General features: G+C 50.8%; 1 protein-coding gene across 1 annotated transcript; it reads right to left on the minus strand.

Moving 5' to 3' along the window:
- Positions 1-1,795: 1,795 nt before the first annotated feature.
- Positions 1,796-10,873, minus strand: ABHD17A (abhydrolase domain containing 17A, depalmitoylase). The gene is made up of 5 exons (XM_080676078.1): positions 10,594-10,873; positions 6,353-6,894; positions 5,011-5,205; positions 2,366-2,545; positions 1,796-2,278 (listed from the first exon to the last, which is right to left on the minus strand). Exons 2-5 carry the CDS (start codon positions 6,826-6,828, stop codon positions 2,053-2,055), a joined length of 1,077 nt encoding a protein of 358 aa, XP_080532204.1. The 5' UTR covers positions 6,829-6,894; positions 10,594-10,873; the 3' UTR covers positions 1,796-2,052.
- Between the last annotated feature and the right edge of the window lie 14,882 nt (positions 10,874-25,755).

Raw genomic sequence — 25,755 nt, forward strand, 5'->3', positions numbered from 1 at the left:
ATCTGAAAACATTTTTGTTCAGTTGTAAGCAGTTGCTTTGAACTTATTGCATTATGGGGCCCTGTCTCTCAGTAAACTTACATTCAGATAGGGTGAAAAGACAACATACTCTGTGACAAATGAGGCACCAGGGGTCAGTGGGAGGGAGTGCAGGGCTGAGGAGTCAGGAGTAGGGTTGCTTTGGGGAAGAAACTGAAGCAAGAGACTGAGAAAGATTTGTTAAGAAAAGTTAACTATGCTGGGGGCATTGACAGAAGACCAGGGCTTAGTGAGGGTATGTTAGACTCAAAGACCAATCTGTGCAAATGTCCTGGGTATGTTCTCTGCTCTAACGAATACATATCTCATGTTTAGTTTGGCTTCTAAACGTCCCGTATTATCAAAAATGACCCCAGACTCCCAGCTAGAGAGAGTCTGGGGTCTGTCTCCCGCGTGACACCGGTGAGTCACCTTCCGTCGGACAGTGACACTCTTTATGCCCCCGGCGGCCCATTCTAAGATCTCTGAGCACCCAAGTCTCTCCTTCCCCATTACAAGCAACCAGAAGTTCTTCGGAGCAAAGTACTACGAGGCCAAACCCGGCCGGACTGACGGGAAGCGATCTACCGCCACCTGACCCCACTAAGTGTCAACACTGAGACCAGCGGAGGCGCCTGGGCACGGTGGGACTGCGTGCGGTCCGACCCCGCGGTACCCTGTTCTGCACGTGGAGAGGCTGAGACGCATGGGAACGGAGGGGAACCGTCGGGAATGGCGGAAAAGTCAGGGACCGGCCGGGCGGGGTACGAGCCCCCGCCACTTACCGGTGAGGCCTCGGCCTCCTCGACCATCAGCCGCCGGTTCCGGGCGAGCATTACGCCACTTCCGCTCCCGCCCGGACCCTGCAGGTGACGCAGCTCCCAACGGCCGCGCCCCCTCAGCGTAGTCCCCCCCCCCCAACCCAAGTTGAAGCACCGCCCCCTCTTAAAGGGCCGTGCAACGCCATAGGCTTCGGACCAGGGCCAGGTGGAAACAAGCAGACCTGGGCGGTGGCCGCCACCCTGGATTCTGCAGCACAAGCTAAGCCGCCGCCAGACCCTGGGTGGACGATAGGTCACTAAATCCGAGGCTTTCCCAGCTCCAGGGCTTTGTCCTTAGAGGTCGCAGGAGGCACTCTGGGCCTGGTGGTGAGCCTGGCCTCCAGCTGGGGTACAGAGAGACCCGGGATCTCAAGGGCACCCCAGGCAAACACAGCTCAAAGCCCCCAAGGAGTGTAGCGGAAACCCAGCCCCGGAGTGGCCCCTTTCCTTGGGAAGACCCCACAAGGCCCTCAAACCTGCCAGTCTCTGTCCCTGGGCTTCAGCCTCATTTGCAAAGGAAGTGACCTGGCCTGGCCCCTCAGAACCTTGGTGAGCTGTCTTGGCACTCTGTGCAGCCCGCCCCCAGGACAGGAAGAGGAGCCTTGTGATTGCAGTATCCTTATCTACCAAGGGAGTGATTGTGCAGTGTCCTTATCCATTATGGGAGCGGAAGGGTGCCTCACTGGGGCCCCAGAGCAGGCCGAGCACATACCCGCTGCGGCTACTCACCCTACTCCTCAAGGGTTTTGAAAAGACAGGGCGCCCACCACCCTCCCAGATAACACCACCCAGACAACAGCAAGCTCAAGGGATGCTCGGTTGGGACCTAAACCCAACCCCTTCTTCCGTGGGAGAGATGGTGGCATCTGCATTTGTGAACTTTCCTGGGGGTTTGGGGACAAGCCCAGCACATTTTGAGAACTCGCTGAGCCCTGGGGAGAGCACACACGAACCATGAAAGGGAAGAAACGTTAAAATTTTTAATCTTTAATTTTTCACCTTTTTCCTTTGTTTTGCTTCCAAAAGAAAAGCGTGGCTCTGCCCCTTGCATATCGTCTACAGCCCCTAGGCAGGGGACAGTTTCAACCTCATTGCCGGCCAGCTGCCTGGGGGGACTGGGGCTCACGAGGGGTACACATGCAGCCCCTGGGGCCGGGGCACCGCCTTATTGCTGAGGTCTGTTCCTGGCTTGGCTTGGGGCGCAGCAGCTCCACTACGCGCGCTGGCTGGGCAGCTCTTGGGAGATGAAGCGGCGCAGGCGTTCCAGGTACTGGCTGTAGAGCTCAATGTCGTTGTGCCCGGCGCCCTCCACCCACAGCGGCTCCACAGCCTTGGGGCAGCGTTCATAGAGCGCCAGCCCGTGCGAGAAGTCGATCACCTCGTCCTCCGTGCCATGGATGATAAGCACCGGCGATGTGATCTTGGACACCTTCTCGATGCTGCAGGGTGGGGCGCGTCAGGCCTCCAAGCCCCGCCCCACCAAGGCCCCACCCCCGCCCAGGTTCCCAGGGCAGCCCAGCGCTCACTTGGGGAAAGCATCAAAGCAGTAGGTCTTCCTGGTGTCTGGGAAGGCAACACGCATGCCCGAGGTGAGCGGGGAGTGCAGCACCACCGCAGCGCACTCGTAGCGGGAGGCCAGGTCCACGGTGGGCACTGTGCCGATGCTCTGCCCATACAGGACGATGCTATCTGGACTGATGCCGTACCTGGCAGTGGGACAGGGTCAGCTGCAACTGCAACACTCCCCTCCCACAGCCCTCCCTCTTTGAGCAGTCTGTCCCCCATTCTCCTAGGACAGTTCTAGGCAACTAGGCTGGTCCCAGGGACCCTCCCCTGGCCCCCAACAGAGGCGGTGCACTTAGTAGGGAGGCAGGGCCCCTGCAGGTGTGAAGACAGCTGTCCCCAACCCACCCCAACCAGGCCGCAGACCCAGTCACCTGTATCTACCCTGTTTCTCCAACAGGATCTACTTCTTCATGTGTAAGGAGCGCACCTGGTGAGGGCCCCACAAAGGCTGCTGGGAGCAGGGTAGCTCTGGGGTCTCTCCTACTTCTCCAGGTCACCCTGTCAACCCCCAACCCTATACACACTTGACCAAGGCCACATCCAGATTCTGCTTGGAGTTTTCCTGTCCCTGCTATTCTGAATTAGATAGCTCTTTGGGGGAGGGGGCTGTCTTCCTGCCTGCACCCTTTCCCCACCCCCTTTGCTGTGGGGAATTGAGGCAGCTGTCCCGACGTGTCACCCCTTGGTGTTCTCCATGTCCAATTAGGTGCTCAGTACAACACTGGTGAGTAGAATATCCACTGCTGTTGGGGAGGTGGGTGTGTGCTAACTCCTTCTGGCACCTTCCCTATATAGTGGCCAAGTTCTGGGTCACCCTCCTCAGCACCAACTCCCACCTTCAAATCCCAACCACAGCCCCTTCCCCAGCCCTGTCATGCCTCCCACATGCCTCCCCTAGAATCCCACAGCACAGCTGATCCAGCTCCAAGCCATTTCCACAGCCCCTATATGCCTATTCCCAACCACATGGGGACCCACTTGCCACCCTCCGCATGCAGGTGGCCTCCAAGGCTCTCCAACACATCAGACCCCAAACCCAAAGGGACATCCCTCTTCGTGGTAGATAGGGGCCAGGACAGTTCTGCATCTCACTTGAGGAACACACCTGAAAAGCCAGATTCCACCTCCCTGTCTACAGGGTTATCCCCACCTGTCCCTGGGGTTAACACTACATGTTAACCCCAGCCTATCCCCAGGCCTCAAGGATGCTACCTGGTCACTCCTCCCCAGTCTGCTCCCAGGTTGCCATGGCCACCACTGTGCTGAGCACCAGCATAGCCCTATCACCCAGCACCAAGCAGGGACCTCAGCAGCCCCTGGCCATCTCCACCTGAATAGACTCAACAGGTGACAAATGGAGTGACTCTTCCCCCCCCAGGCCTCCCCAGCCCCAGGCACTGCTTGGGCACAAGCCTCCTACTGCCTCTAAGCTGTTGGAGCTTAGGGACCAAGTCTCTGGAAGTCAATGCTGGTGACAGGATAGATGGACAATGGACAAAGCTCCTAGCCCTCACCCCACAGCGGTGTCTGATTCTGCTAGCAACCCCCAGTGCAAGCAAGGACAGAAGGGTTGAGGCAGTTGAGGGCAGGCATGTATCTGTATCACACCACCCAAGACAGGTCCCTGGTGTCAGGGGACCCTGCTCCCAGGGCCTGCCAAAGGGACCACCTGGTCCATCACTATGAGCCCCATCTCCCCAGGGCAGACTGACTTTGGGCCTCAAAGGAGAGGGTCTGGCAGGGCTGAAGTAGGGTATCTCCCAGCAGACGGTGGATAGGGCTCTACCTCCAGGAAGGCCAGGGTTAACCTCCTTATAGAGCAGTGCTGGGCACAGGGCAGCACGCTGCAAACGCTGGCTCAGAGACAGAGTAAATGTGCTTCAGTGAGTGAGTATTAGGGTGGGAGGGGTCTGCCCAGGATCTGGTTGACCAGGATGGTGGAGGTCCAGAGAGGGAATGGCCCTGAGTCAAGTATGTGGATGTCCTCTGCTCACTGACCTCCCATCAGCCATCAGAGCTGTGCCAGGCACCAAGCTGCCCAACAGAACTCTCTAAGCCTAGAGGAGCCCCACCCCTACCCACTGACCCAGGATGAGGCCAAGTTCCACAGCTGTTAAGTACCTCATAGGCCTGCCCCCAGAATCCCAATGCAGCCCAGCCCAGCCCTGAACCCCATGTGCTCCCTTTGCCTTGGGGCTCCCACAATTCATTCACACAGCCCTCACATGCTACCACTGGGCCCAAGGTCCTCCACTTAACATTTCTTTCTGAGGGAACCTCCACTCCCTTGGAGACAGCCCCAGCCCATCCCTGCCCCTGCCCAGGGAGTTTTGAAGACTGCCAACATGCCTGCCTGCACACCAAGCATATCTGTTACCATGCTGAAGGGATACGGGTCAGGCCTCATCATCTGGACCACTGTGGCCACTGACAGTTCCCCTCTCCAGCAAGGCCACCCACAATGACTTGGCCCAGGCTTCCTTCCTCCCCAGGGAGGTAGGCCTAAGTCCCTAGTGGGGCACCTTCCAACCCACCCTGTTTCACAGTTTCTGGTTCCCTCCAAGGGGACACTTTAGGTTGACCAAGTCCCCGGCACACAGCTCACCGGGTGCGCAAGGCCTGCCAGGCAGCATCGATGTCGGCATAGAGGTTCTTCTCAGAGGGCCTGCCCGAGCTAACGCCATAGCCCGAGTAGTCATAGGAGAAGATATTACAGTTGATGCGTGTGCCCAGGCCAATGTAGAAGCTGCTCATCTGGCCCAGGTCCACTGCATTGCCATGTGAGAAAAGGACTGTGTACCTAGCGGGGTGGGAGAAGACAGGGTCAGAGGGCAAGAGAAAGAGGGGTCTACTCACACCTCAACCAGGAAGGGAAAGGAATGTTGTGGGGAAGGGGGAGGAGGATAGGCGGCCTATGCAGCAAAATAGCCTAGCTCCTCCTGCCTGTGTGATCTCTGTCACATTCTGAGCACAGGATGGGCCCAGCCGCCTCTCCTTGAGTCCATTCCTTTTGGAGGGACTCCAACAGCCCCTGAGGACAGCAGGCATGTGGGCCTGCTGCTCTGAGACTTCATCAACAGAGCTGTCCCCTCACTTCCTGACAGTTGGCCCGTCCCCTGCCCCACAAGTGAATAAAGCCAAACCCTGATCACAGTGGTTTGGGTCTCCTTCTCCTGCAGAAAATGACCATGGCATTCACTTCAGCTCTTGTGTCCCATGACAGGCCTGCCAAGCTGCCGCTAACAGGGCCTGCCGAGGTCCTGCCAAGAGCAGGCAATGAGGTGACTCCTCGCCAACAGACTCTCAAGGTCCTCTTCCTCCAGCACTACTGGGTCCCAGCTCCCACTCCCGCCAGCCCTGCCTGGCCCAGAGGAAATGTAAGAACTCTCCCTCTGAACTTAGACCTGAAGTCAAAACCTGCCTGGTGTGAGGCAGAAGCACCTGGAAAACCTGCCTCTGCCCCACCCCTCAGGCTCAGGAAAGAGCTCTGCTTGCAGGTCCTGAGGTGCCCTCTTAATGGGAAGGTAGATTGAGCCTGAGCCACCAGCAGCCTCAAGTACCAAGACTTCAATGGACACCGAGCGCCTGAGAGACCCTGCTCCTATTAGAGTGGTGATGTGACACAGCCACCTGAAGCCACTTCCCTCAGCCTCAGGGTCCTCATCTGCAAGATGGGATAATGAGAGGAGCTACAAATGGAAGGGCACCTGGCAGTAAGAGCTTAAGGGAGCTGAGCAGCGGCCCTGAGCAGAGTGAGGCACACCCTTGGTAGCTCTGGTCTGCCAGACCTTGGCAAGAAGCACCCCCAGGCACCCACAACCCCCAGTGGGCTTTCATCCCATTTTGGCATTCCAGGAACCATGAAGATGAGCATGGGGCTCTGCCCAGGTCCCGCCCCTCCATCCTTCTTGGCTCTGGGTCTGTCTGGTCCAGTCCTAAAGGCTCACCTGGCTCCGGGCACACAGCGCACATACATGCAGGCAACGCGGTTGCCCCGGCTGCTCTTGGTCAGGAAGACCTCAATAGTGTCCAGCTCACGCTGGCTGTACTGGAAATCAGAGCGCTCCATCAGGTGGAGCTTCCAACGTCTGGGGGTGCCCGTGGAGGCCCGCAGGGTCCCCAAGGCGGTGGCCCCAGCCCCACCAGGCCTGGGCTCAGGCTCAGGCACCAGCGAGTAGGTGGGCTCCGGCGGCAGGAAGGCGAGCTTGGCGGCAATGCGGCCAGGGCAGGGCGGGCAACAGAAGAGGCAGCAGAGCTCAGTCACCGACAGGCCGTTCATGGCGGGCACTGGGCCCCAGGACAGGCCTCGCTCAGCAGCAGAGGGGTAGGGTTGCTCTGAGATGCGGGTGGGAGAGGGGGGAGGGCAACCCCCAGCCACTGCCCCAGACAAAAGCCCTGTTAGGAGGCAGCAGCCCAGCCCCATCTCGGTCCAAGCCGAGCCCTCGGGAGCCTTGCAGCCTCACGTCTCCATGTCCTGCACAGGAAAGTCCTGCAAAGAACAGCAACATATGAGTTTCCCCAGGAACAACCAGAGTCGGGGACCCAATCTCACATGGCCTGAGCCTCTTGGCCTTCCCCAAAGCCCAGTCCACTCTCTCCTGATCAAGACTGCTCCACCCTCTGCCCCACAGACCTGCAAGCCCAGCTTACCACTCTCAGGGGACCATGTACCTCCCAAGTGGCTTCTGTGGGACCCAAAACTGACTTGTCCCCACCCTTCCTCAGCTTGCAGTCACCAAATCTTGCCATGTAAGCCCATTCGTCAGCCCAGCCACAACCTGATGACTGTGCTGGGCAAGCAAACTCCCTGGCCCACTCCAGCTCTTTTCCTCCAGTTCTGGGCCCAGGGAAACCCTGTCACCACCACGCCCTCCCCCCCATGCTTCTGTCCACAGGGCTGGCCCAGACACCCAGCCCCCACCCCCAACACACACACACACAGAGAGAGAGAGCAGCTGAAGCAAGAACAGACTTCAGACAGGGACCTAAAAGCTCCCTGATAGGGGCGCTGATATGGGTTGGGCCCGCCTGAGGACATGAGACAGAGGAGCCCAGGCAGAGGAAACACAATAAAGGCTCTGGGAACAAAAGCAGGATACATCTCAGGCTAAGAGCTGAACAATGGCTCTCCCCTGTGCTGGGGGCCAAGCCCAGGGGCCAGGCTGTAGAGGGTGTGATGGGTCATGGGAGCTGAGGCTCCTCCTCCAGCTCTTCCAACTTCAGGGTCTGGGACCTGGAGCAAGTCACTTATCCTCCCAGAGCCTCAGTTTCCTTATCCATCAATAAGACACCACTCACATCACAGGAATAGTAAATGACATGAGGGGTTTAGTAGTGGGCAGGGGACATGGCTCAGAGTAGAAGCTCAAATGTTCTTCCTTTTGACAGAGCATCGTGAAACTAAATAGACTACAGGTAAACTGCTAAAAGAACTACAATCATATACAGAGAGCTGTGAAAGGAGAGACTAGGAAAAAAACAGGTTTGAGAAAACCTGACCACTTATTACGCTTTCCCTACAGACCGAAGGAGGGAGACACACACTACTCAGCTTTAGCATCAGAGGACCTTGACACGTTCAGTTTTGAGGCCACTGCATTTGAAAACCATTGGGGCCAGGGACACTCAAATTCAGAGTACGTCAGAGAAGTCTGAGGTCCAGAACACACCTACTCCTTCCAGACCTGTGACCTGCGACTAAGGGCTGGAGAGAGCCACATCCTGCTGTCACCCAGATTTGGGGCACAGAGGGGAGTAGGAGAACTGCAAAAGCCAAGGTGAGGGCATGGACAGCTTCCAGGCAGGATGCACACCTTATGTGCAAGTATTTTTCAGAAGAGAGGGTCTATCATACTGGTTTCAGATGGGAACACTTGCCAATGTCTGGAGACATTTTTGGTTATGAGGACTGGGGAAGGGAGCTCCTGGCATTAAGAGGGTGGAGGCCAGGGATGCTGCTTAACACCCCACAGTGTACCCCCCAAGAAAGAATTATGTGTCCCCAAATTTCAACCAACATATTCTCAAAGAGGTCCAGGCCCCAACAGGTGATGGTCCACTGCTGCAAGCAGGGAGTAAAAGGTTTGAAGTTTAGGTGGCTCTGTGAAAGCTAGGTTTTTTTAAAAAGACAAACATACATGTTTTTATTGATTTCCAAGAGAGGGAGAGACAGAAACATCGATTGGAGAGAAACATTGATCAGCTTCCTTCTGCACACCCTCTACTGGGGATCAAACTACAATCCAGGCCTATGCCCTAAACGGAAATTGCACCAGTGACCTCCTCACCCATGGGTCGACACTCAACCACTGAGCCATACCGGCTGGGCATGAAATCTGGTTTTGAGAGGAAGACCTAGTTGAGAGCCAGGGGGGCAGGTAGGAGGTCTCCCACAACCCTGAGGATAAAGGAGTACACCAAGGTGGCCAAGCCACACTGACCAAACCAGGAACCTGGATGCGGTCCTTGACTCCTCCCTGTTGGCTCTTTCTCTCTTTAACTGCCACTGGTCCCCTCCTCTGTCATCACCTGGACTTCAGCAGTCTCCTTCCTTGCTGGTGCCCCCTTGGCTACCATCACAGCACTCTAGGCCATTCTCCCCACCCCCCAGCAGCTGAAAGGTCTTTTCACAACACAAATCTGATCATACCACCTCTCTATTTTCAGAGTTGAGATAAAATCCCTCATCACAGCCTGCCAGGTTGGCAGTTGGCTGGAGGGACCTCTCCAGCCTCACTCATCTGGTGTCCCTCACTCTCCTCAGACGAGCCACATTGCCCACTATGCCTCAGAGCCAGAGCCCATGCAGCTTCCCTCCTGGGGACCCCCTCCCCAATCTCATTTGATGGTCCTTGCTCTTGTCCTTTCCACCATTCAGATCTCACTTCAGTGCCTTCAAAGAGGCCTAAACCTGGTCAGGTACCCCCACCCCACGTCCACCATGCTCTCATGGTTCCCAGTTACAACCAGAGAAAAACTCCATGAGGGTAGGACCACTATCTGTTTTTGCTCAATAAACAATGGCTGAACGAATGGGCAAATGACAAGGGGAAAAGAGGAAATGGGAAAGCTACAGAGTTTGCCAGATTTGACAGGGATCAGGGACAGTCTCTCTTAGGACATACACAGCTGGGACCTCCTGCACATCATTTATGAGTATCACTGAGTAGTGCCCCAAGAGCCAGGCCTCAGACTGGGCAGTGCACATTCGGGTGCCTCAATCACTGGGCACACACCCCTGGGATCCAAAGCTCCAGGGATTTCACTCACAAGCAGATGCTGCCAGGTTCCATGCAGGCTGGAGGTGTTAAGAGGACCACGGAAGAAACAAGGCAATTGCAATACTAGGACGACCTAAATACTAACGGCGGTGACGGCACCTCACCCAGCCAGTCAGGGTAGGAAAGCTGCCTGGAAGGTGCAGTCTGATCGGTGGAGACAGTGACCAAATGACAGGGGACAGGGCAGAGGAAAGAGCATGGGCAAACCCCAGTGGTGGCGGCGCCTTCCAGGAACCGCGGGTCCTGGCTAGAGGAGACACTGGGAGAAAGAGGCGACCAGAGGGGCCCCGGAGAAGGCCAGGGTCAGGCCGCGCCCGTGCGCTCTGCTGCAGATATTGGACTTCATTCTGTGGGAAACAGGGAGCCCCGGAGGAATCCTGAACCGGGGTTAGAGACTGTGGATGTTCCTTGAAATGGAGCGGAGGCCGGGAAGCCTGCGAAGGGACACAGGCGTCTGGGAGACGTTTAGGAAGCAGGGCTTGGCTACGGGCCCGCAGCCCCGGGTGTTGGGCTGGAGAGCCGGTTCCGGGGCAGGGGCAGAGTCCGCGGCTCGGGCAGCGCACTCCCAGAAGGCGGAGGCCGCATCCCAGGGGGGGTGGGCGTTCACCTCCACGCCGGAGGGCAGAATGGAGGGGGGGAAGGAAGCGGGGACCGCGTCATAGGAGGGTGGGTGTCCGCCCCACGTCGGAAGGCTTAGTGGAGGGGGGACAGGGCTCTGCCAAAGTGGGAACGCTGGCCCGCGGTCCTCGCCCCTGGCGTGGGGTCCCTGCGAGAACACTGCGGCTACCCCGGGAGTGCGGGGTTTCGGGGGAGTCCGACCAGGCTGCCCCAGCCTCGCGGCCGGGCCCGGCTCCCCAAACGGCCAGGGCGGCACCACGCCGCCATGCCTGCCCCTGTTACGCACTCACCGCCGCGGCCCGCGCACCCCAGTCCCGGGGCCACACTCCATGGCTCCTGGCCACCCGCCTGTCCGCCCGTCGGTCCCTCGGCGCCGCGGCTCGGCCTCCTACTCCTGCACCGCCGCCGCCGCCGCCGCCGCTCCCCCGCGGGCGGAAGTCAGCCTCGCTCCCGCTGCCTTCCCGGAAGTGACGCGCAGGCAAGCGGCAAGCCCGGAGGCCCGAGGGGCCGGAGCCTGGGGCTGGAGCCTGGACCTGGGCACCGGGCGCCGGCGCAACCGGACTTGGGGGCGGAGCTAAGCGTAGGGTGGGCGGAACCGAGTTGAGGTTGACGGGTAGGTCTTGATTGGGGGCGGGGCTGTGGTGGGCGGAACCGATATGGGGTGGGCTAGGCCCGGGTTCCAGGTTTCAGCATTAGTTTTCAGGAGCCGAATCTCCTCATAATTCATACGTTCTTTTACTCATTCCAGGGTAAGGACTAAGGTGAGAAGAGTGAGGCAAGGTGCAAGTGCAGGGTCGGATCCTGCCTTTATTTAAAAATCATGATATTTTCACCCTGGACCAATGATTAGAGCGTCGACCCGGTTCTATTCCCGATCAAGGGCACGTACCTGGGTTGCAAGTTCAATTTTGGCCCCAGTCGGGCGTGTGCGGGAGGCAACCAATCAATGTGTCTATCTCCTTCCCTTTCTTCCACTCTCTCTAAAAAATCCTCCAGTGAAGCTTAACAAATAAATTTTTTTTTTAATAAAATCATGATATTTTGTTTCTCCGGGGTTCTTTGCACGTGTTTCACCTTTTAAAATATTGCATGAAAATACTATGAATTTTGGTAGCTGAGTTTTTTGGCATTCCTTAAATTTTGTGCCTGGGACAAGTGCCTCTATCACCTTACCCTAGTGCCTCCCGGCTCTGCTCATGCTGCTTGGGAGAGGATAAGGGTTGTGAACAAAATGGGGGATATGGCTAAAGGTGACTAGGGTGACCAAGGCAGGCCTTTCTAAGGTGGTGACTGTGACAGAGGCAGAAAGGCTGCTGAGGCCAACAAGGCCCAGCATGAGGCAGGACTGTGAATTAGTTGGACAGTCTTGTCCTTCCAGGCCTCCAGTCTTTGCAGATGCCTTTCCCCCAGCCTGCATGCTTTTTCCAGCTCAAAATGCCCACCCCCAGCAAGCAGTCCCCACCCCACCCTACCCCACCTCAGCTTCTCCCCAAAGACTCTAATCTTTAGCTTCATTTACAGAGATAAGCCTGAGTCTCTGAGCTCCCCAGCCAGCCCTCCCCGAGGGCTCCATTCCTCCAGTCACCTGCCAGGCGCAGGAGTGGACACTGCCCAGGGCTGGTTTCCAGCTGGTTTCCTCTGGCCTCCAGCTCTGCCCCCTGACCTGAGCTCAGCCACCACTTACCCCACTGTGTGCTAGGGGGCTATCCAGGGGTGCCCGGAGTCTCCCTGCCTCTGCTGCCCGCTCACGGTTCCCAGCATCAGCTGAGGTCACCTGGGGCCCAAAGGTTACAACCTGGCAGGTTCTTTCTGATTTCCTTGTGACTTCTTCTACAGCCTCCTTCCCCAGCCCCATCTTCCCATCCAGCCCTTCTTCCCCTGGGCTGGAAAGGCCCAGAGCTGCAGCTGCACCAGAAATCCCAGCTCCACCTGCACCAAAGGGAACACGGGCTGACACTGTGAAGGGGGTGGGCCCAGGAGGTGGGGAGGGGGCTCAATTCCCATCCAAATGTGGCCTGCCCCTGCCCTCACCAAGTTCCCCCACCGACCAAAGGGGACTGCAAAGACAAAGGCGCCGCTGTAAACTTCCCAGCATCTCAGAAGTCACCCTTTCTCCTCCCCTTCCAAAGGCCCTGCAAGGTCCAGCCACTAGCCCATTATTGTTTTTTAATATATATATATTTCGGAGAGGAAGGAAGAGGGAGAGAGAGATAGAAACATCAATGATGAGAGAGAATCATTGATAGACTGCCTCCTGCTCGCCCCTACTGGGGATCGAACCTGCAACCCAGGCATGTGCCCTTGACTGGAATCGAACCCAGGACCCTTCAGTCCACAGGCCAATGCTCTACCCACTGAGCCAAACCAGCTAGGGTGCCACTGGCCCATTTTTACCCCCTCACTTCCCACCACTTATCCCCTTGCTTTCTCTGTCCCAGCCACACTGGCCATGCCAGATTCATTCCTACCTCAAGGCTTTTGCATGAGCTATGCCTCCTGCCTGAAATGCCCTGTCTCCAAATAGCCATATGGCTGGCTCCTCATCTTTAGGCATCCTCTCAAATGTCACGCCTTCAGAGAATCCTCCCTGACCACCCGCCAGCCAAAGTCCCTACTATATGCACTCCCATCCCTATACCCTATTTATTTCCATCAGAACTTGCCACCTTATATCATTTTATTGAACTGTTTCCTTGTTAATCATCTGTCTTCCCCATATTTTACCCAATTCCCAGGGCAGGGACCCAGACTCTCATCCACCATGTCCCCAGCTGTCTCCCATGCTGTCTGATGAATTGATGGATGCATAACAAATGGGATAAAGATAATTTCTGACCCAGGAGATGGCTTCTGTGAGGGTGGAGGGAGGTTCACTGAGCCTTTGAGTCCCACCCAGCACAGACTTCTGGCCTTCCCGCACTCCCTCCTGACTTGAGAAGCTCAACCAGTCTGGAAAATAAGTTGACCACAGGAATTAATGTGTCTTAAAAATGCTCCCACTAAGCCCTGGCTGGCTTGGCTCAGTGGATAGAGCATCGTCCTACGGACTGAAGGGTCACGAGTTTGATTCCGGTCGGGGGCATATGCCTGGGTTGCTGGCTCGATCCCCAGGAGGGGTTGTGCAGGAGGCAGCTGACCAATGATTCTCTGTCATCATTGATGTTTCTATTTCTCTCTCCCTCTCCCTTCCTCTCTGAAATCAATAAAAGTATATTTTTTTAAAAATGCTCCCACTAGGGAGCCATGAATTCCAGCCCCTAGCTGTGCAATATGGAACCATTACCCCCAAATGGCTACTTATTAAGTTTAAATGAGTTGATTAAAAGTCAATAAAATTTGTCCTGGGGCGCCCAGTTGGTGTTGCTCAGTGGTTGAGTGTCAACCCATGAACCAAGAGGTTATGGGTTTGATTCCCAGACAGGGCACATGCCCAGGTTGTGGGCTCAATCCCCGGTAGGGGGCGTGCAGGAGGCAGCCAATCGATGTTTCTCTCTCATCAATGTTTCTAACTCTCTCTCCCTCTCCCTTCCTCTCTGTAAAAAATCAATAAAATATACTTAAAAAAAAAAAAAAAAGATCATGGTCTCCCTTCCTCTCTGTAAAAAATCAATAAAATATATTAAAAAAAAAAAAAGATCATGGTCAAGCCATAGCCGGTGTGGCTCAGTTTGGTGCTGTCGTCCCGTGGACTAAAAGATTGTTGGTTCAGCCGAAACCGGTTTGGCTCAGTGGATAGAGCGTCGGCCTGCGGACTGAAGGGTCCCAGGTTCGATTCCGGTCAAGGGCATGTACCTTGGTTGCGGGCACATCCCCAGTGGGAGGTGTGCAGGAGGCAGCTGATCGATGTTTCTAACTCTCTATCCCTCTCTCTTCCTCTCTGTAAAATATCAATAAATAAAATATATTTAAAAAAAAAAAAGATTGTTGGTTCAATTCCTGGTCAGGGCACATGTCTGGGTTTTGGGCTTGATCCCTGGTAGAGAGATCCATGTCACACGGATTTATGTCACACTCTCACATCCATGTTTTTTTTCTCTCTCCCTCTCCCTTTCTCTCTCTCTAAAAATCAAACTATTTAAAATAAAAGATTATGGTCAACCTGATGCACAAGCTTGCTTTTCCCATTTTCCTCTTCTCCCCCTCAGGCACATTACCTTTGCCTTTCTCTCGCCTCTATACTTTCTAAATACAGTGGAACCTCATTTGTTCAAAAACCAAATCATTTTTTCCCATTAGAAATAATACAGATTGAATTAATCCATTCTAGATCCCCCAAATGATTCCCTGTTTTAACCTTTCTTATATACTAGAGGTCTGGTGCACGAATTCATGCATGGGTGTGGTCCCTCAGTCTGGTCAGCGATTTGACTGATTTGGGCCAGCCTGGGGGAGGCTGGAGGTGGGAGGTTGGCTATGGGAGCATACTGACCACCAGGGGGCAGCTCCTGCATTGAGTGTCTGCCCCCTGGTGGTCAGTGCGTGTCATAGCTACCAGCTGGTCATCCGGTCGTCCAGTCATCCTGTCATCCGGTCATCCGGTTGTCCAGTTGTAATGGTCCCTTAGGCTTTTATATAGAGAGATAGCTCATGTCTAATGTACTGTTTAATTTTTTTAATATATTTTATTGATTTTTTTACAGAGAGGAAGGGAGAGGGATAGAGAGTTAGAAACATCAATGAGAGAGAAACATCGATCAGCTGCCTCGTGCACACTCCCCACTGGGTATGTGCCCGCAACCAAGGTACATGCCCTTGACCGGAATCAAACCTGGGACCCTTCAGTCCGCAGGCCGACGCTCTATCCACTGAGCCAAACCAGCTAGGGCTGTACTGTTTAATTTATAAAAAGTCCTTTTCTTAAATTTATCAAACAACCTCCTACTAGCCTTAAACAAATTTTTTATATATCACTGCCTCAGAAATGTTCTGCTTTTCATTTATCCAATCAACATTTTTTCTACATATTCAATTTCCTATGATTGTTTTGTGAGCACTTTCACACTCTTAACAACTTTATCACGGTTGATGGCCTCTTTATGTTTTAAAATTGTGCTAATCATCAATTTTTCCAGCAATCAAAGCATTCTCTTCTTTGTTTGTTGCCTGAGAGACACTTTTTGTCATGCTGAAGTTTCAGCAAGAAAGTGTTTTGTCATGTCAAAAACTGAAGTTTTAGTCGACAACCGAGACATTTTTTTTCTGTAAACCACTTGGTGGAGAACCGAATTGTTCAAGATGAGAGATTTGACTGTAAACTTTCTCTCTCTCTCTTTTTTTTTTCACCAGCCTTGTCGAAACAAGGCCACCAAAAATTTGGTTGCCTCCCAAAAGAGGAGTCGGGAGATCTTCTCTCTCTCTCTCTCTTTTTTTTTTTTTTTTTAAATATATTTTATTGATATTTTACAGAGAGGAAGGGAGAGGGACAGAGAGCCAGAAACATCGATGAGAGAGAAACATCGATCAGCTGCCTCCTGCACACCCCCCACTGGGGATGTGCCCGCAACCAAGGTACATGCCCTTGACCGGAATCGAACCTGGGACCCTTCAGTCCGCAGGCTGACGCTCTATCCACTGAGCCAAACCGGTTTCGGCTCTCTCTCTCTTTTTTAAAAAAATATATTTTTATTGATTTCAGAGAGGAAGGGAGAGGGAGAGAGAGGTAGAAACATCAATAATGAGAGAGAATCATTGCTTGACTGCCTCCTGCATGCCCCTTACTTGGGGCCAAGCCCACAACCCAGGCATGTGCCCTTGACCAGAATCAAATTCAGGACCCTTCAGTCCACAGGCCGACGCTCTATTCCAGCCGTGGGCAAACTACGGCCCGTGGGCCGGATCCGGCCCTTTCTATCCGGCCCGTGGAGCCGAAAGAGCGGAGGGTTCTCTTGCTCTCCCCTCCGCTCCTTTACTTTGAATTTATATTAGTTCATACAAACACTCCATCCATGCTTTTGTTCCGGCCCTTCGGTCCAGTTTAAGAACCCACTGTGGCCCTCGAGTCAAAAAGTTTGCCCACCCCTGCTCTATTCACTGAGCCAAACGGGCCAGGGCTAAACTTTCTCTTTTTAAAATCTAAATTTCTTTCTAGAAGTGTTTACTTTAAATATATATATATATATATATATATATATATATATATGTATATATATATATATATATACACATACATACATACATATATATACACATACATATATATATGTGTGTGTATATATATACATATATATATATATTATTTCAGAGAGAAAAGGAGAGACAGAGAGAGAAATAGAAACATCAATGATGAGAGAGAATCATTGATCCGCTGCCTCCTGCCTGCCCCACACTGGGGATTGAGCCTGCAACACAGGCATGTGCCCTTGGCCAGAATTGAACCTGGGACCCTTCAGTCTGCAGCCCAATGCTCTATCCACTCAGCCAAACCAGCTAGGACTAGAAATGTTTACTATTGATTTTAGAGTGAGGGAAGGAGAGAGAGAGAGAGATCATCTACCGATGTAAAAGAGAAAGATTGATTGACTGGTTGCCTCCCGTACGCTCCCTGACTGGGATTAAACCCACCATCTTCTGGTGCACTGGAGGATACTCCAGCCAAGTGAGCCCCACTAACTGGGGCTGAATCAACTTTCTCTTATAATGTGAAAAAAAAAAAAATGATGGTCAAACCCTGTTAGAAAACAGTGTAGCCCTGAGGTATAATACCAATACAAGGTTGTTGGTTCATTTTTTAAATTGTTTTACCTTTATTCATGCTTTTATAGAAAATATATTTACACGGTTCAAATTTCAAAGCATCTAAAAGGCGATTCCCCAGGAAGCAGACAACTCCATCACAAGGCTCCCAATATTCCCAGTAACTCCTGACTCAGTGCTGAGAAACCCAGCATCTGTGTGCAACTGCACCAATGTCTGACCAGAGGAAAAAAGCCCTTTTTTTTTTTTTTAATCCACATTATAGCTTTCAATAAACATCATGCCGATAGTCACTTCTATCTTGGCCTATTTGCAATGCTCTCATGAAATCCCCAGGGCTGACCCACCACTTGCATACTCAGTCCCCTCTTGTTGGACATGGAGGTGTATTTCCCACTGTGGCCAGAACAGAAATGGCAGGTGAGGTGTTTCATCCTTGAGGGCGGAGACCTTCATGGATGATTCCTGTAAGCAGAGGCAACTAATGAGAAGGTCTATTCAGCTACATCCAGGAAACAAAGCAGTCATAAATCCCCTCCCCACTCAGAAAAACATGCCACAATGGGAATGGGGGTGATGTGGGGAGATGAGAACACCGGTGCATTTTTCCTCTCCTTCACACCTTAGTATCTAAGTTTGTTCTGCTTGTATTTTATTTTATTTTATTTTTTATTGATTTTAGAGAGAGAGGAAGGAAGAGGGAGAGCAAGACTAACATTGATGAGAGAGAAACATCTATGGGCTACTTCCTGCATGCCTCCCACTGGGGATCAAGCCTGCAACCTGGGCATGTGCCCTGACCAGAATTGAATCCTGACTCCCCGGTTCATTGATGGACGCTCAACCACTGAGCCACACTGGCCAGGCCCTGGTTTGGGGAAAGGGCAGGGAAGCCCAAGGTTGGGGTCTGGGCCCCTGAGGCTGGTGGAAAAGGACCCCAACGTGCAAGTGGTTGCCCCACCCTGAGGGGAGAGAATGAGACCTAATCAGGAAGTGGGTTCCTGAAACAGCCAGGAAGGAAGTTGGGGGGGGGGGGGGTCCTAAAATAGCAGCAGTTGCTAGCTGATTGGGTAGGAGGTTGGAGAGGGGAGGTTGGACAGAAGTGAGCCAATCCCCCAGGAGGCATGGGAGCTTTCCTGAGGAATCCCCAACTCAGATCTTCTTCTTCCATCTACACAGATAAAAATAATGTGTTTTGTTTGTTTGTTTTTTGTTAATCCTCACCAAAGGATACTTTTTACCCATTGATTTTATTTATTTATTTTTAAATATATTTTATTGATTTTTTACAGAGAGGAAGGGAGAGGGAAAGAGAGTTAGAAACATCGATGAGAGACACACATCAATCAGCTGCCTCCTGCATACCCCCCACTGGGGATGTGCCCGCAACCAAGGTACATGCCCTTGACCGGAATCGAACCTGGGACCTTTCAGTCCGCAGGCCGATGCTCTATCCACTGAGCCAAACCGGTTAGGGCTACCCATTGATTTTAGAGAGAGTAAAAGAGAGGGAGGGAAGGGGAGAGAGAGAAAAAAAAATCAATGTGAGAGAGACACATCGATTGGTTGCCTCCTGCACTTGCACTGGGGATGAAGCCTGCAACTAAGGTATGTGCCTTAGACCACAATCGAACCTGCAACCCTTCAGTGCTCAGGCTGATGCTATAACCACCGAGCCAAACTGGCTAGGGCTAGAAATAATGTTTTAAAAATTAAGATATAGCCCTAGCCGGTTTGGCTCAGTGAGTAGAGCATCGGCCTGTGGACTGAAGGGTCCTGGGTTTGATTCCAGCCAAGGGCACATGCCTGGGTTGCAGGCTCAATCTCCAGTGTGAGGCATGCAGGAGGCAGCCAATCAATGATTCTCTCTCATGACTGATGTTTCTATCTCTCTCTCCCTCTCCCTTCCTCTCTGAAATCAATAAAAATACATTTTTTAAAAAAGAACAAAGCCATTCTCTTAAAAAAAACAAAATTAAGATATAACTTATAGCCTTGGCCTATGGGCACAGTGGTTAGAACGTTGGCCTGAGCACTGAAGGGTTTGCAAGTTTGATCCTGGACCTGTCAGGATGTGTACAGGAGGCAACCAATGTCTCTCTCTCATGTTAATCTCTCTCTCTCTCTCTCTCTCTCTCTCTCTCTCCCTAAAATCAATGGTGGGGGAGAGGACATGTATAATACTTTCAACAATAAACATTAAAAAAATAATAAAATCAATGGAAAAATATCCTTGGGTGAAGATTAACAAAGCAACAAAAAAGATATAACTTACAGACTGTAATGTGCACAAATCCCATTTGCACAGCGTAATTAAACTGCACACATATTGGTAAAACCATGGCTACAGTAAAAAGACCAGTGGATGCTGGGGTTTGAGGAAGGAGTGAATAAGCAGAGCACAGAGGATTTTTAGGGAAAATGCTCTGCATGCATTATAATGATGGATACATTTATTCAAACCCATAGAATGTACAACACCAAGAGTGAACCCCAGTGTAAACTAGGATGTTAGATGTTAGCTGATAATGACGTGTTAGTGTAGGTCAAACCCTGTTACAAAACGTCCCACTCTGGTGTGGAAATGTGTATAATGGGGGTTTGTGCATGTGTTGGGGAAAGGGGTATATGAGAAATCTCTGTACTTTCCTCTCAAATTTTTTTAAATTCTTACCTGAGGGTAATGTTTATGGATTTTAGAGAGAGGGAGAGAGAAACATAGATGTGAGAGGGAAACATCAATCAGTTGCCTCCTGTACTCATCCTGACCAGGGACTGAACTAAAAACCTAGGTATATGCCCCAACCGGGAATTGAACCCACAACCTTTTAGTGTACTTTCTGTAAATAAAGTCATATAGTATGTTCTCTTTTGTTTTGGCTGCTTTCACTTTACATTGGGTCTGTGAGATTCAGCCATGGGGTTGTGTGTAGCAGTCATTTACATTTTTGGTTACTGCACAGTATTCCACAAACATACACTTTTCTTTTATATATATGTTTTTAAGTTGATTTTAGAAAGAGAGGAAGTGAGAGAGGTAGAGAGATAGAAACATCGATCAGCTGCTTCCTGCACACGCCCTTCCTGGGAATCTAGCTGGCAAGCTGGGCATGTGCTCTGACCAGAAGTTGAACTGGTGACCTCTTTTTTCATAGGTCAATGCTCAACCACTGAGCCACACCAGCTGGGTCCAGCTTTTTGTGTCTTTTTTTTTAATCCTCACCAGAGGATATTTTCCTATTTATTTATTTTTAATATATTTTTATTTATTTCAGAGAGGAAGTGAGATAGAGATAGAAACATCAATGATGAGAGAGAATCATTTTTTTTTTCTTTTCTCTCTTTTTTTTTTAAAAAATATATTTTATTGATATTTTACAGAGGAAGGGAGAGGGATACAGAGCTAGAAACATCAATGAGAGAGAAACATCGATCAGCTGCCCCCCTGCACACCCGCCACCAGGGATGTGCCCGCAACCAAGGTACATGCCCTCGACCGGAATCGGACCCGGGACCCTTCAGTCCGCAGGCCGACGCTCTATCCACTGAGCCAAACCGGTCAGGGCGAGAGAGAATCATTGATCGGTTACCTCCTACTGGGAATTGAGCCAGCAACCTGGGTATGTGCCCTTGCCGGAATTGAACCCGGACCCTTCAGTCCTCAGGCTGTCTCTCTGTCTACTGAGCCAAACCCGCTAGGGCTCCATTGGTCTTTTAGAGAGAGTGGGAGAGAGAGGGAAAGACAGAGAGAAACATCGATGTGAGAGAAACACATCAATTGGTTGCCTCCTGCACGTGCCCTGACCAGGGCCTGAGCCAGGGAGGAGCCTGCAACCAAGGTACGTGCCCTTGACTGGAATCAAACCCAGGACCCTTTGGTTCGCAGGCTGACTCTCTATCAACTGAGCTAAACTGGCTAGAGCTGGGCCCACTTTTCTTGGATGCATTCTCTCTCCTGCAGATGAACAGTTTATTAATTTTTTTTAATATATTTTATTGATTTTTTACAGAGAGGAAGGAAGAGAGATAGAGAGTTAGAAACATCGATGAGAGAGAGACATCGATCAGCTGCCTTCTGCACACCCCCCACTGGGGATGTGCCCACAACCAAGGTACATGCCCCCGACCGGAATCGAACCCGGGACCCCCCAGTCCGCAGGCCGACGCTCTATCCACTGAGCCAAACCGGTTAGGGCCTGCAGATGAACAGTTGAGTTGTTTACTATGTGGGGCTATTATGAACAAAGTTGCTGTGAATATTCATAAGTCTTTTACTTGACAGAAACACTCATTTTATTGGGTGCTGTATTAGTTTGCTGGGGCTGCCATAATGCTGTAGGACAGATGGGACAGCTTAAACAACAGTCATTGGTTTTCTCCCAGTTCTGGAGGCTGGAAGTTCAAGATCAAGGTTTCAGCAGGGCTGGTTTCTCCTGAGTTCTTTCTCCTTGGCATGATGATGGCCATCTTCTTCCTGTGTCTTCCTGTGGTCTTCCTTCTGTACAAGTCTGTTTTCTAATGTCCTCTTCTTATAAGGACACCAATCATGTTGGATTAGGGCCCATAGCAATAACTTCATTTTATCTAAATCAGCACTTTAAGTACCATATCTCCCAATACAGTCACATCCTGAGGTCCTAACAGTTAGGGCTTCAATGTATTGTGGGGGACACAATCCAGTCCGTAACAGGTGCCTATCCTTTCAGGATCTGATTTGCTGGGTCATAGAATATACATAAGTTTAGCTTTTGTAGAAACTGCGAGAGGGTTTCCCAGGTGGCTGAGCTCTCTGGTTTCATCTCCTCCAGGAGCCACAGTGCTCCCCAAACTTTACCCTGTGGGATCTTCCTAGTTTAAATATGCCCAGCCAGGGCCTGCCTCAGGACTTTTGCATGGGCTGTTCCCTCTGCCTGGAACATTCTTCCCACAGAAAACCTCTGATCATTTGAGGCTCAGGGAAAGTGTCACCTCTACAGAGATGCCTTTCCTGACCACTCCATTTACCATAGCCACCCGGTCACCATGAAGGCAACACAGGCGTTCAGCTTTCCGCAGAGAACTCCACTAGAAATTATCTCATCTTTATTTTATTTAACTTGGTGCATAGTTGCCATGCAATACTGATCTTCTCCTCAATGTCCAAGTCATCGGGAAATGCTAACCAAAACCATGGTTCATAACACTTCACACCAGCTGGGAGCTGCACTAAAAAAGATAGATAATAACAAGCATTGAGGAGGCTATGAAGACATCAGAACCCACACATGAGGCAGGGGAAGTATAGGGGCAGCCACGGTGGGAAACAGTGTCACAGCTCCTTAAAAGGTTAAATATAGCCCTACCCAGTTTGGCTCAGTGGATAGAGCATTGGCCTGCGGACTGAAGGGTCCTGGGTTTAATTCCGGTCAAGGGCACATGCCTGGGTTGTGGGCTCAATCCCCAGTGGGGGGTGTGCGGGAGGCAACCGATCAATGATTATCTCTCATCATTGATGTTTCTATCTCTCTCTCCTTCTCCCTTCCTCTCTGAAATCAATAAAAATATTTTTTAAAAAAGTTAAATACAGAGTCACCCTCTGATCCAACAAGATTTTTATCCAAGGTCCCCCACTATGGTTAGCAAAGGGATTGCTCTCCTTTGGCACTGTTGACACTTGGGATAGATGATTCAGCTATCCAGCCAGGGCTAAAGGGTGGATGATTCTTGATTTGGGATCATCCTGGGAATTGTGGAGGGTTGAGCAGCATCCCAGGTCCCCACCGCCTCAATGCCAGGAGCACCCCAGTCATGATGACCACAGATGTCCCCAGACATTGCAAATGTGGGGGAGCAAACTTGAGTGTGCACAGGAATTCCATGGTGGCCAAGCCTAGCCCTGAGTTTGTGAGTCAGCAGCTCTGAGGCAAGACCCAAGAACCTGCATTTATAAAGGACTGCAGCCCAGCTGGTGTGGCTCAGTGGTTGAGTGTCCACCTATAAACCAGGAGGTCATGGTTGATTCTGGTCAGGGCATATGCCTGGGTTTTGATCCACAGTAGGGGGTGTGCAGGAGGCAGCTGATCAATGATTTCCTCTCGTCATTGATGTTTCTATCTCTCTCCCTCTCCCTTCCTCTCTGAAATCAATAAAAATATATTTTAAAAATTATAAAGGACACCAGGTACCGCTGGAGCCCATTTGGAGCCCCACTACTTGTGCACTGTCCCTGCAGGAACCTGGAGCCCCAGGCTAGTCTGACTCCAAGGGGCCAGTGGCAGTGGCTGTGGTTGTTTGGGGAAGGACTAAGATAACAGCTTCTTATCCTGCCTGAAGCCAGAGATTCAGCCATGCCTCCTTTGGTCAGTAGGTGGCAACAGTGACTGCTTGATATTTGGAGGGTCCAGGAAGAAGGGAGGCCAGGATGCAGGAGCAATCCATTTGTCTTGACAAAATAACAACAGCATTTTCTTTCATGCGCACCAAGAGTACTCACTCTGAGCCAGGAAGTGGGGATTCACAGTGAACAAAATTTCTAGCCCTCATGGAGCAGACATCCCAGATAAATAAGATGTCACCAGGCAGTAATAAGCATTAGGAAGACATTACAATAAAAGGTGGGCCAGGAGACAACAGGACTACCAAAACAGAAGAGAGGAGATCTTCCCATACCCCAATTCCACGTGCCAGGGCTTTAGGGAGAATCTGTTGTGAAACTGAGTGCCCAGCCCTGGCCAGTGTGGCTCAGTTGGCTGGGTGTCATCCCATGTACGGAAAGGTAGAGAGCATGCAGGAGGCAACTGATTGGTGTTTCTCTCTCACGTCGATGTTTCTCTCTCTCTCTCTTTAAAAATCAATAAAAATCAATAAATGTTTTAAAAAGAAAAGGAAGGAAATAATAAAGATCAGAGTGGAGATAAATGACATAGAGACCAAAGAAACAATACAAAAGATCAACAAAACCAAGAGCTGGCCCTGACCGGTTTGGCTCAGTGGATAGAGCGTCAGACTGTGGACTGAAAAGTCCCGGGTTCGAGTCCAGTCATGGGCATGTACCTTGGTTGCAGGTACATCCCCAGTAGGGGGTGTGCAGGAGGCAGCTGATCAATGTTTCTAACTCTCTATCCCTCTCCCTTCCTCTCTGTAAAAAAATCAATAAAATATATTAAAAACAAAACAAAACAAAAAAACACCAAGAGCTGGTTCTTTGAAAGGATAAACAAGATTGATGAACCTCTAGCCAGGCTCACCAAGAAGCAAAGAGAGAGGACCCAAATAAACAAAATCAGAAATGAAAGAGGTGAAATAACAACATCCCGCCGAAATACAAAGGATTGTTAAAAAAATACTACAAACAACTCTATTCCAACAAACTGAACAACCTGGAGGAAATGGACATATTCCTAGAAAAATATAACCTTCCAAAACTCAATCAGGAAGAATCTAAACAGCTCAATATGCCAGTAACTATGGAAGAAATTGAAGCAGTCATCAAAAAGCTTCCGGCAAACAAAAGCCCGGGACCAGACGGCTTCACAGGAGAGTTTTACCAAACATTCAAGGAAGAACTAAAACCTATCCTCCACAGACTATTCCAAAAAATTCAAGAGGAAGGAACACTTCCAAGCTCCTTCTATGAAGCCAGCATCACCCTAATACCAAAACCAGATAAAGACAACACAATGAAAGAGAATTACAGGCCAATATCCCTCATGAACGTAGATGCCAAAATCCTCAACAAAATTCTAGCAAATCGGATCCAGCAGTACATCAGAAATATCATACACCATGACCAAGTAGGATTTATCCCAGGAATGCAAGGATGGTACAATATCCGCAAGTCAATAAACGTGATACATCACATAAACAAACTGAGAGATAAAAATCACATAGTCATATCAATTGATGCAGAAAAAGCATTTGACAAAATCCAACACCCTTTCTTTTTTTTTTTTAAAGTTGATTTCTTTCTTTTTTTAAAAAAAATATATATTTTATTGATTTTTTACAGGGAGGAAGGGAGAGGGATAGAGAGCTAGAAACATCGCTGAGAGAGAAACATCGATCAGCTGCCTCCTGCACACTCCCCACCAGGGATGTGCCCGCAACCAAGGCACATGCCCTTGACCGGAATCGAACCTGGGACCCTTCAGTCCGCAGGCCGACGCTCTATCCACTGAGCCAAACCGGCTAGGGCCCAACACCCTTTCTTGATAAAAACTCTCAACAAGGTGGGAATAGAAGGATCATACCTCAACATAATAAAAGCTATATATGATAAACCCACAGCTAACATCATACTCAATGGGCAAAAACTAAAACCATTTCCCCTAAGAACAGGAACAAGACAGGGATGCCCACTCTCACCACTCCTGTTTGACATAGTACTGGAAGTATTAGCCATTGCAATTAGACAAGAAGAAGAAATAAAAGGCATCCAAATTGGAAAAGAAGAAATAAAGCTGTCCTTATTTGCAGATGACATGATATTGTACATAAAAACCCGAAAGACTCCATCAGAAAACTAACAGACTTAATAAATGAATTCGGCAGTGTAGCAGGATACAAAACACCAAGAAGTCTATGGCATTTCTATACACCAATAGTGAACTTACAGAAAGAGAGACTAAAAAAGCAATCCCATTTACCATCGCACCAAAAAAATTAAGATACCTAGGAATAAACTTAACTAAGGAGGTAAAAGACCTATACGCGGAAAACTACAGGACACTGAAAAAAAAGATAGAGGAAGACGTAAACAGATGGAAGAACATACCATGTTC

Source organism: Plecotus auritus (genome assembly GCF_963455305.1).
Source record: "Plecotus auritus genome assembly, chromosome: 6".
Lineage (NCBI taxonomy): Eukaryota > Metazoa > Chordata > Mammalia > Chiroptera > Vespertilionidae > Plecotus > Plecotus auritus.

What these genes read in the sequence shown, in the direction of transcription:
- ABHD17A (XM_080676078.1), bottom strand. Translation starts at nt 6,828, where the DNA reads ATGGGGCTGGGCTGCTGCCTCCTAACAGGGCTTTTGTCTGGGGCAGTG. An exon ending in CGCTGTGTGCCCGGAGCCAG is followed by an intron (nt 5,206 to 6,352) that starts GTGAGCCTTTAG and finishes CCACCCCGCTAG; the next exon opens with GTACACAGTCCTTTTCTCAC. An exon ending in TGGCAGGCCTTGCGCACCCG is followed by an intron (nt 2,546 to 5,010) that starts GTGAGCTGTGTG and finishes TCCCACTGCCAG; the next exon opens with GTACGGCATCAGTCCAGATA.